At 49.2% G+C, this 11,873-nt stretch overlaps 1 protein-coding gene across 1 annotated transcript; it reads right to left on the bottom strand.

Annotated features, from left to right (window-relative positions):
* Positions 1–6,055: 6,055 nt before the first annotated feature.
* Positions 6,056–6,778, bottom strand: H6S33_003674 (uncharacterized protein; the record flags this gene model as incomplete). Its single annotated transcript, XM_044835042.1, has 1 exon — positions 6,056–6,778. The coding sequence occupies one exon, from the start codon at positions 6,776–6,778 to the stop codon at positions 6,056–6,058; it is 723 nt and encodes a 240-aa protein (XP_044692035.1).
* Between the last annotated feature and the right edge of the window lie 5,095 nt (positions 6,779–11,873).

Genomic DNA, 11,873 nt, shown 5'->3' with positions numbered 1-11,873 from the left:
TCTTTTTGGGTGGACGGCGGTAGAATATTGAACTGGTATTCCTCTTGTTCTTCCCTTTTCTTTTCTTTTGTTTTTTGGTCGAAAGTTGGTTTTGTTGGCTTCAGCGCAGCTTCTTTTTGTTTTGTTTTAGCCTTTGCTTTTCTTTTCTTTCCGGAGGATCTTTCTTCTTTCTCGCAGCAGCTATTGATTAGTCTTCTTGCAAAACCACCCACCTTGTCTTTTTCGATGCTTAGTAGCCACATGTAGGTTTCGGATTCCGGATTTCTTTGGGTCATGAAAGCACAGGGCAGGACAGGACAGGCAGGACATGGGGGTTTTTCATTTTACCATGAGCGAGAGAGGGAGGAAAAACTATAAAGACATTTTATGAGTGTTAGTTCGTTTAGAAATATATTTCCATTTTTACACATTCGATGTAAGAGTGCCAGTTTGTAGATGCCTCAAGAGGCGGGGATGAGTTTCTGCAGAAAATAGGCGGCCGCGTGGCCTAATGGTTAAGGCGTTGGTTTTCGGCACCAAAGATTGGGGGTTCGAGTCCTCTCGCGGTCGGTTCATTGATGTTCTTTTTGCCAGGCTTGGGGTGGTGCCGTGTGGTGGGGTTGAGGTGGGGGTTGATGAGGAAGTGTGTTTTAGTGGTGTGGTTGATGGTGGTGGCGGTGGTGGTGGTCGTGAGAGCTAGTAATGGTGTGGGACGAGTGAGAGGTTGTGATCTTGGCGTCGGGGTAACCATACGGCAAAACCACGTCTGCACAAAACATAGGCGATAAAACCAATTCGATGGGTAATATGACCGCCTAGTCCCCAGAAACAAAAACTATTCAGTTCCTAATAGTTTCATTATTGACTATATCTCAACTCAACCCCTAAATGAATATTGCGCCCAAAAAAAGGCAAAAATGAGGTGTTGAGTTCGGTACTCAGGATTCCCGCATGGTTACCCACTGCAGTACTAATTGAGCGATACGACGGTTGAGTATGGCAGAGCGGACGGGATGCCCTATTTTCGTCGTTCTATGACCGAACACGTGGGGATAAGGCGGGCGGCGGTCGAAATTTTTGACATTGTCTTGGCGGTGAGCTACTAACCAACTTAGGACTCATTAAAGCCTATAATCCTGGATGACGAGCTGGGCGGGACGGGGATCTATTAGTACTGGGGATAGGTGTGGGGTTGGTGTTGATATTGGTTTGGGGGGTGGTTTGTCGGTGAGCGGATTGAGGAACGATGACCCTCGGTGACTTGGATGGTGCGGATGTGGGCTCTACTTCTTAATTAAGAGCGGGACGGAGGTGGTGTTCGCTAGACCCAGCTCGTTGCTTGAAACCAGTGTGGTTACGAGGTGGAAGCATCGAGTGATGGCTTATGACCTGTATTAAGGTCTTGATTTGTCCTAAACTTTTACAATTACAACACTATAAATAGCACATAGCGTGTAGTCCAACCACATCCCCATACTCCGCAGAGAATAAACCAAAACACCTCTTATAACCCCTACTAGGCAGCAGTTCCTTCGCCCCGCAGCCTTAGTAAACCCTACCGGCACAGTGCTAAAAAATATCAAGCGGGCCAACCGCTCAGAACTTGCTCCCCGCCGCATCCATTCCCAAGTTCGTAGAGGACCGAGTGATGAGTTATAATCTACGGACAAAACCGCCGCAACTCTCCTAGCTGGCTTTGGGTGCGAAAAGTGTCGGATTATAGATCGCTGCGTAGTACAACGTTACAGATGGAAAGTTAGCTATTCGCGCTCACTAGCCCACCGGATATCCCCTTATAATTAATCCTTGCGGTTCCGCACCCCTACGCCTGGAGATACATGTATTACTTCGGCGTATACCGTGCAGATACCCGGCGGTCTGTCTATATTTCGTCCTATCTATATAGAATCTTTATACCCTATGGAAAGAAGAAAACTAAATACCAATCGCGTAAGCCCAGGCCCATTCTATCTCATCGCGCCCTTCTCCTCATGCAAACCGCACCCCAGTTCATCCGCGAATATCAACGGACAGCCTGTATATACGGTGCATTAATGGGATGTAGTAAAATACGAGGCCCAGGCCCATGAGAGTTAGAGGAACATTCCAGGTGTTTACGGACACCAAGAAAATGGTAGGTAGTGTTGCGGATGTTGATTAGGTAGGTGTGCCAACCCGTTAGTGAACTCGTTAGCTTTGTGGATGACTGGATGCTCACTAGGGAGATGTATATAAGGAGGTCTTAGTAACCATGTCCGCAGCAACATATAGACTAGATTAACTTGACGTGTAATTTATATGACGTATAAGTAGATTAGTAGGCTCTTATCCTCTTTCGCCCAGCTTATTACAAGCTATTGAGCCTTGCTACACAGCTAGCAGAGCAAATCCCCACCTGCGAACGGGTCCGGGACTCATGCACATTTCTACGCCGGGTGCTTCGCAATTCTACTCCATCCCCTGTATACGTTACCGCATAGGTTCATCTCCCATCCGGATACCACGACGCAGGTAGATCGATCGAGCAAACTTCATTATCCAGTTCTTGTTCACTCAACGCACTCAAACTCCCTTTCTGTCTTCAACGGAATCTCTTCCAGTCTGTGGTTGTCGGCCAGTCTGGATGGGATAAGGAGGCGGGTGGACCAGAACACCCCGACCCCATGACCTATCCTGGTCACAAGCAATACAACACCCAGCTCGAGTGGGTGGTGATAGCACCGGAGTGGTAATATTGTGGATTATTGACTCTATTTCTTTCATCTTGTGACTCAGCGCGCGACTCTACTGGCCGGTGCGGTGCGGTCGAGCAGCTACCTCAGTATATATATATCGCAACACTACTTACCAACCCTATAGCTAGCCGACCCTAACGACTGTGAGTATCCTTCTCCATCATTATCACATAAAAGGAAATAAATGGTTGTGCTACTAAGCTATAGCTAACGTGAAATTCTCCGGACATCACCTACAGCCCCCGAAACAATACCGAGTGATGGCTCATGATCCAGCCATCACCCATATCCCACATCGATACCTAAGCAGTCCGTACAAGAGCAACCCTGCCTCCCCCTAACCCTCCGAAAGAGGGCGGGTTCCAGAACACGACTTTAGCCAACTTATGCCCGGACGTTGCGTGGGGATTTCATGTTGTGGTCCGTTGGCGAAAACGGACCAGTCGTCATTATCAGGCCATTCGTAAACTAGCTCTGACGGGGTTTGGGCCTGCATGTTGAAGATTTGACGGGCCGATGGTGTGGATGTGGAGATTTTGATATTTATGTACCTGCAGGACGTGGAAGAAGAACTGAGAGCGAGTGACTGGGACCCAGAGGCATGTGGTGGTCGAGGTGTCACTTGTGATTGGCGGGGATCGGGGGCTGCATTTGTGATGGATGATACCTATCTACAGATCAGTAACTGAGAGAGGATGAACTAGATGTGGATATACCGGTACGTACGATCTACTAGCCATATTCCATCATACGTCTTGATAATATGAAGTGGGTAGGTATCGACGGAAGCACCATCGAATCTACCCCTATCTGGGGAATCCCGGTACCGATTGCAAAATCAACCAGCAGCTTACACCACAACTTACCTTACAACACAACGACTGCAAGATATTGCATTTCAGTAATTCCTCCATGCTTTGATCATCTTAACCTCCGATATAGAACTAAACATTGCTAACTTCAAAATTCGGTTCGATGTGGCCAAGGCGTCTGGTTACTGGCAGTTACGAGTGATGGCCTATGAGCCCTACCAGATCCACTCCTCAAATTTACCAGCTAGTCGGGGCAAACGACTTGACATCGGAAAACACCGGAAAGCATCGGTCTCCCCATAGTGGCCCCTGGTAGAGTAGGCATTCCCCATGATCTAATAATTTCCCGCTTCCCCGAAGACAATTTTCTGTGTACCTATCCGGGATACCGCTGCTCCCGGTCCCGGGTCAAACCCTGTATATACCATAGCATCGGGCCGCCCGACACCGTACCATCGTCGTATTCATTTCCTCAACTCCATGAAACCCTACTAGCCTTTTACTTGCCTGCTTTCTTAACCCCAGATTCACACACGCCCCCATAGCCTAACCTAACCAACCTATCTAGCTACATTACCTGTCAGCTGTCACGCCCACGTTTACCCCCTTCCCTAGGCGTCTGCCACGTTTCCCCCGGATTACAATCACCCTATTTCCAAAAATAGCCCCCCCCCCCCCCCGACCGGCAGGATGAACCCGGGGTAATTCTCTGTCTGTTTTAGAACCGGCCCGACCGACCGACCGATCGCGGGGTAGGAGGTTCGGTGGTTTGAGTTGGAGGGTACGGATGTTGAATCCGTCCGAGACGTTGCTTTTGCGATGGGTGCGATCGCGGGCATCGGGATGGCGGCCTGGGCTCGGTTGGCCTGGGCTGGGCTGTGTTGAGTGGTTGTTGTGCGGTGGTGGATCGCTTTACGGGGTTAGTTAACACACCACGACCTCACTCGTGACAGGGACGTCCGGAGCTCCTCCATCGCGCGCGGGGTGTGTCTCTGTGTGTGTCTCTGAGTGTGTGTGTCTCTGGTAGGTGTGTGTCTATGGCAGGTGAGAGTGGGTATGGAAAGGCAGAGGCAGAGGCAGAAGCAGGAGGAGGGGTAAATCGGTGGTGGTGGTGGTGCGTGGGCGATCAGATGAAGCTTATTTGCAGGTTCCAGGCCGGTTTGGAATGGCGACACCGTGCTGTGCGCGAATGTGCACTAGAGGAGAGCAGATATGATAGATACTCACTTACCGGCAGGGAGGCTTTCTGTCCTGCGTTGCCGGTCGGAGAGTGACAGGTAGGTAGACAGGTAGAGGTGATTACACCGAGAGAAGTTGAGAGAGAATGGATAGAGGAGAGAGGAGGTGGATAGATAGAGCGATGTTTCTCCCCTTCACGCTCCCCTTGATCTTTCCCCTTCTTTACTCCCCTGTCCACCCGCTGACGTCACAGGCTCCTACCTAACTCACTACTGTATCTACCCCACACCACGATTCGAATCCCGACCAGCCCTAGTGCCACTAGGAATGTTCTATCGTGAGCTTAACTAGCTGGCTTGTTAGGGCCGGTACTTGTTTGCGCAGGTACAGCTTTTTTGGTTGTGCACAAACCACAAGCTGTCTGTCTCTGCAAGTTCGCGTATCGTGACCAACTCTTAATTCCACTCACGCCGGCCCTTTTTTTTATCTTTTTTTTTGCTGTTGCAGGCGAGCTATTAAATTAAATACCTCCTTTCTCAACGTCATGTCACTTGGAACTAGCAAGAATACTTGATTTTTGAATTTTTGATTTCTTTTGTATTTCCTAGGCTAGGTAGGGGAGGTGGGAGAACGCCAAAAAAGGCCCTCCCCGAGATATCCCTACATCCCGACTCCTCCTCCGCCTATGTATGTGTGCTATGACATGCTACCTTTTTCTCTGCTGGCTCCTGTGGTGGTAGTGGTGGGTAAATTCACCCCCCTCCCACACATGCTGCAACCCACAAACACCCGGTCTCACCCGAGATAAAAAAGCTCCCGGGAAAAAAGATAAATGATAAAAAAAGGAAGAAAGATAAAAAAAGGAAAAACCAACGCCCGCCAGATAGATTTGGAAAAAGTAAATGAAAAAATAAAAAATAAAAAACCCCGAACCGAGTAACCCGAAAAAAAATAGTAAAGAAAAGAAAAAACTCCCACATGATGTTTGGAAAATGTAGAAGTGAAGGTCGAAGGGGGGAAAGGGGGTAAAGGACATGAAAAGTAAAAATGGACATAAGAAAAAAATAAAAACCCAAACCCAAAAGCCAACCAGCCCAAGCATTACAAAAACAGGCAAAATGTTGAACAAAAAGAATGTGTGGTTTAAAGGAGCGACAGGAATATAATCAATATCAAGATAATATGAATAAAAAGATCTATGGCATCCCAAGTAAAAAAGAAACCTCAACGTGAAAAAGAAGTTTTAAAATAAAAGAAAACAGAAAAGAAAAAAGAAGCCCAGCTCCTTCTATATTTCCCAAAAAAGAAAAGAAAAGAACAGAAAAAAGCAGGAGAGGCCGGGCATCGAATCTAATCCGACACATGCCCACTGCTGCTGCTACTCCCACTACACCGTCTCCAATTGACGCTCACGACGGCGCCCCTCCTCGCTCTCTTCTTTCCTGCTGCCGTAGCCCCAATTCCTAGTCCCTTTAGTCCCTTCGCCTTCGTCGCGGACCCTCTCTTGACCGCAACCGGCTTCTTGATGCCACTGCCTCTTGACACGACCGACGGCAGCGAGTTACGTCTCCTCCGCGAGGCCGTCGGCGAGCTGCACGCACCATGATGTAGTGGTGGCGCCGCAGATACACTGCAGTTGTCGCGTGACGAGATCATTTCCTCGACGAGCGACGACAGACACCGCAGCTGTGAGTCGGTGGTTTGTAGGCGGGCGAGGATCTGGCGTTGGAAGCGGACGCAGGTGCGGGGAGCGAGGTAGGCGGGCTGGTGTTGTGGCTGTTGCGGCTGTTGCGGGGGCGATGGTGGGAGCGGGTTTGTGGGTGTTGTTACGGGTGTAGTTGTGGGGTCGGCGAGGGAGAGGGTGGAGAGGGAGGTTGATAGTGTGCGTTTGAAGGGGTCCTCTTCGGGGTCGAGGGGTGAGAGAGGAGGTGTGGAGAGAGAGTAGGAGGGGTTGAAGAAGAAGGTGGGGGGTTGGTCGAGGTCTGAGGAGTCTGGTGCGATCGGGGGCGACATGAGGGCCGGTCTCCGCATGGATGAGACGCTGGGGGCGTCGAAGGAGAAGTTCTCGAACATGGCTGTGGTTGGGTGTGGAGATAGGACTGTTATCTAGGTATGTTTCTTAATCTTGTATCTCTCTCTCTATCTCTTATCGTCTGTTATAGTCCGTTTTGTTTTTGATATATATGTTTTTGATAAGCTAAAAACGAGGCTGACGAGATTGTTATATGTCCGAATCGTTCGGTGTTATGTGTGTCTTGTGTGTTATGTGTTATGTATAACCTTGTTGATATTGCACCCAAAAATAAGTCCGAAGGGCAGTTGAGCTTTTTTGTAGATTCGCGAGGCGGCGGCAGCAGGGCGGGGGATGCGTAACCTTAAGTACCTGAAGATGCTGCGCTCCGACCCCGTTAAGCCTTCCCAGTTTTTTCTCACACACCCACACCCACCACAACCTTCCCTACCACCCACACCTCGAAATTCTCTTCTTCTTCGATTCTTCTCTCCGAACACACACCCTGCAAGTGCTACTGAGTCCACTCTCCACTTACCACCACTCCACTCCACTCTTCCTAGGTTCATAGGTACTCCCCCCAACCCTGCCCTACCTACCCACTCAATCCCCTCCAACCCTGTGCCTCTCCCGCTGGTTGTCACCGTCGTGTCCACATGCTGACATGTCTGCAGCCGTATGCCAGATGGACCCTTGCAGGGCTGCCACACACACACTCACTCACAACCACACACACCACACCTCCAATGGAAGCCTAACAACGCACTTTTAGCAGCCCTGGGGTGAGTGAGTAATTGCCACCACTCCCACCGTCGTGGCGCAGGCCGGTGTTACGCTCCCGATGGGGGAAATGGCCCATTCACCCTGCACGGACTACCAAGCCTGTTCCCAACGCGGTTGCAGAAGGGGGGAAAAAAGGAATTCTGGTTTCTCTCCTACTCAGAATCTCTCTGTAAAGCAGTTAGTATGTCCATAGTTTCTCTCAGGCAACAGCGGACAGAAGAAGCACTGGCACTGGCACGGACTGAGAATTGTGCTCGAACGGGTTTCTACCAACCTCACCTCACCTCACCTCACCTGAACTGAACTGAAGTGGATGGTGAGTGAGATAAGATAGGTACTACGCAGGCTGGGGTCAGCCAGTCAGTCAGTCATTCAGTCAGTGCTAGGCTTGATTTGCCGATTCCACCCCCTCTAATGCACCTTCCCTCAGCCAACGTAACGTAAGGCGAACAAACCCAACCCCGTCGGTAAAACATTCTGAGATGAACACGCCTCGAATCGAAATCGATTCAGGTTTCCAGTTCGTTGGCACCTCTCCCCTCCCTCATCTTATCCTTATCGCCTGTCGGACCAAATATGGTTAGTTCGTGCCCCCACCCTCTTCTTCCCCTATTTTCCACCCACCCCCAAGCCAGCGAGCGAACGTGTCAGCTTTTCTCGAAGCCTGCCTTTCTGGGTTGAACTATGTGTTTCGAACAGAACAGAGCCGTGCAGTCGGTGTCGCGCGCCAGCCAACAGAAAATATAAATTCACCTCCTTTTGCTGTGATGATGATGATGACGCTGGTGACGATAAGTTCCCGGTGGCATTTCATCCCAACGTGTGTATTAAAATAGCTTCATTGGGGTGTGTTGCCTCTGTTCCTGAGTGTTGATACCCACCCCCTCCCGACAGAGGCACTCTACCATGGATTTCAATACCCAATGACGGCATTTCCCTGGCTAGCAAATTACAGTCCCCAAAAGCGCACCTGGTATCGTTTCAAGAACCGTTGAAAGCTCCCACCCCCCAGTATTCCTCCCGGAAATTAAAAACAAAACATAGAGCACATACCCTACCCACTCTACCTATCTTATCATAGGACCCGACAAGAAGAATAAGTCCGGGGGTGGACAGATGGTATTTCTAGAACAAGAAGAAGGGGGGGCGTTCTTTTCGTTTGTTCACGGGCCTTTTGTCGCCCTGCCCCCCTACCTCCCCTTTAAAATTTCTTGGGGGAGTCATGGTTTTCTTTTTTGACGTTTCCGAACCAACGAAATTGTGATCCATCCCATACCTTCCCTCGACAGCAGGTACTCGGGCCGTAGAATTAGTACTTCAAGAAGCTAGCTAGATGCCGGTACTCTCCACGCTTGAACCTTACGGGGCTCCGTGGTGATGATAGTTAACGGCCGTTGACCAAGAGGACGGTGAGACCCGTCCCGTTCCCGAGCCAGTGTAGAGTAGGTAAGTATTTTACCCATTTATTTCTGCGAGTTTGATTGCTTATTTACGACGGTAAATACCTACATACACCCTGAGGGTGTGTTTTCAAGAGAAGCAGGAGTCAGGGTGAGTGTAGTACCTACCGGTAGTTATGCACGCCCTTCATACCCGAGATGAAGTCGTCATATACGGTAAAAATGTTCCTGGATATTACATATTGTGCATGGAAATTTGCATCATCTGCGGCGGGGGGGTTTGAGTAAAGTAGAGTACCAGGAGGTATGGGTATTTCTAGAGTGATAGATAGACTTTGCTAGAACTTGAATGTGAGTTCCCGGGGAAGCCTTCTAGTTCGGTCTAGGGTGGAAAAGAGACACCCGGTAGCTCATCCAGCGCACTGGGACATGGGCACTTTAGCTAGGCTAGGCACTCTACGGTACTTCAGGCCGTAAATTGTGTTTCCTCGCGTATGCAACAGCAACCAGTTAGATGCGTGACATCGGGGGGGGCCACGGTTTCGGAAAAAAAATAGAGAAGAGAACTTGCAGCGTCTATCAAACATCAGAAAACCAAGATTTTTTTTAGAGACGGCTTGGTTCATTTTCAACCCTTTCCGCTTAGGGTTTTGGTGGCATGGAGCATCTGGGGTTCAACATGCCACACCGGTTACCGCAACCCCCCCACGCATGGGAGGATCTGCGATGGGGGCATTGTGCAACGTTCCCATCTTTTTTGCTCTCGCTCGTGTGGTGTGTGAGGGTTTTTTTGAACCTTCGTCTGTCTTGAAGACAAAAAGCCGGTTTTCGCAGCTCGCGATTCGTCATTCGCAATTGTAGCTGCCTTACTGGGCTTGTTTATTTTATTCTTCATTCTCAGCTCGTGTGGCTTGGCTGTGCAGGTATGGAGGCTCAACGTCTGGAGCTGCACACCACCATTCTCTGTCTCGCCTCTCAAGGCTGCATCGCATTATCTGGTAGAAGGGTGGGTTGCAATCTGCCTATCACGTGACCTTGATTGCAAATTCAAGGAGGCGGTGATGGCGGCGGCGTGGTGGTGGCTGAGTTTTTCTATGTTTAAGGAAAAATTTTTCTGGAAGGCGTTCTTTTTTCGTTAGATGGCACTGCAGGGTCTTTCTTGTACAAGATGTTCAGGGTCCTGCCCGACCATCACTCTTAGAGCCATATGGGGTGATATGACGTCTTGATCGGACAGGTCATGGGGCGTCACTCGGTATCCTCATTGGGACAGTACAGGGTTTCAAAAGTTCCATGGAAGGCCTCAGTAGATAGAAGGCTATTTAGATTCAGCCGTTGCGTGAGATCGTTCGGTAAATGGACGGACACTGAGAAGACATACTGAAGTCGGCGGTAAACGATGAAGTAAATCTGGTGATGCTGGCCAGAACAGGGTCCAGGATGTAGTTCATCGCGACCGTGTTTCCGGGTCATCGCAAACAAGGTGCTGATATTAGTAAGACAAGGCTGAAGCTTATTGACAGGGGCATATCGTGGAAGATCGTACTTGATGCCATTATCTGCTATCATCCTATAAAGTAACCCACTTGGGATTAGGACTGTCGTCATCCTTTGCTTATTCTTTTCAGTTCATCTAGCCATAGATCTCTGCTGTGCGCAATGACTGCGTCATCTTAGAGAGCAGTAGCTTTTGCAGGCCTGGGTACGTGAGTGGCTGATAACTTAGCACCGTAGGAGAACTAAGCGCCGGGAATTATACTGCGGAAGTACAGTGAAACCTGCCTTTGGACGGAGACCGGGGGTACATGTATCAGCAGAAAAGGCGCGCAGGAGGCTTTGAGTGCGATATGGTAGCCGCCTTGGTATTTCTGTTAACTTCGATTAGTCTTCTTATTGTCAAAGCATGAGAGCGCTTCTGTGGTGAAATCTTCGGGGTGGTTTTACTGTGTAAGAAACCAGCTGATGGAAGCTTTGGTACGGTAAAGAAGACGTGAATGTTTGTTAGTACTTGGTGTAAGAGCTTGTAAGACTACATGTAGTGAAGGAAGGAATCGTCACCAGAATAGGATGTTCTTGGCTCCTTGGCCCAGGATCTGAATCTAGTGCTAGCTGTCCTTACTCAGGGCCGTTGTTCAAGTTGGTGGCCGGTTGTACGTTCGTCAATCCTCAAACCAGCCAATAGAAAGTTTTTCTTTTTTTTGTTTAATTCATTAATTGAGCCGATAGAAAGTGAGCATCGCTCAAGGTGTTTGGGAAGTGAACGTAGATGCCTAGATGAAGAGATAGACTGGCCTAGATATTCTTCAATAAGACTTCGCGTTTTTCCGCCCCGGCCCAAGAGAGGACGACTGAGTCGCGTCGTTTAAAAAAAAGAACAAACTCTTATTCCATACACATAGACCGGTGACACGCGGCCGTGCGACCAGATTTTGAAAACACGGCACCGGTTTGCGGTTTACGCTAATCACAGCCCATCACTCGAGCGGAGGTTCCCTCCACAGTGGCTAGGCTAGGCGTGTGGCTGATGACATCATCTTTCACCACCTCTTTCACCACCTCTCACAACGACAGCTACGACAATTACTGTACCTGATTGCGAAGGTAGGTAAGATTCCCACCGGCTCTATGATGATTGTGCTGGCAGTGCTAATACTATTCTATAACTGGCGGTTAACCCGCGGGTTGTAGTTCGAGATATCATATCATTATTATCCATTTGATTAAGTTAAGAGGGAATTCAACGGTCAACTGTGAGGCCTAGATAAGCCGGGAGCTTGGATATAAGATCTTTCAAGAGCTCAAGACTACCTCCAATACCTAGATTGGCTTGAGAGTAACCACCTAACAGCAAGCATATATGGGTTCGGACTTTGGCTACTAAGTCTATTCGAGGTGATCAGAGACGTCCACCTATTTTACGAAATCACACAACTCTCAATACATACACTAAGGCCTTGTAATCAAACCCATCTCA

This window comes from Morchella sextelata, assembly GCF_020137385.1.
Source record: "Morchella sextelata strain SCLS chromosome Unknown scls_15, whole genome shotgun sequence".
Lineage (NCBI taxonomy): Eukaryota > Fungi > Ascomycota > Pezizomycetes > Pezizales > Morchellaceae > Morchella > Morchella sextelata.
The sequence above is the reverse complement of the archived record's forward strand: the minus strand, read 5'-3'. Positions and strand labels throughout refer to the sequence as shown.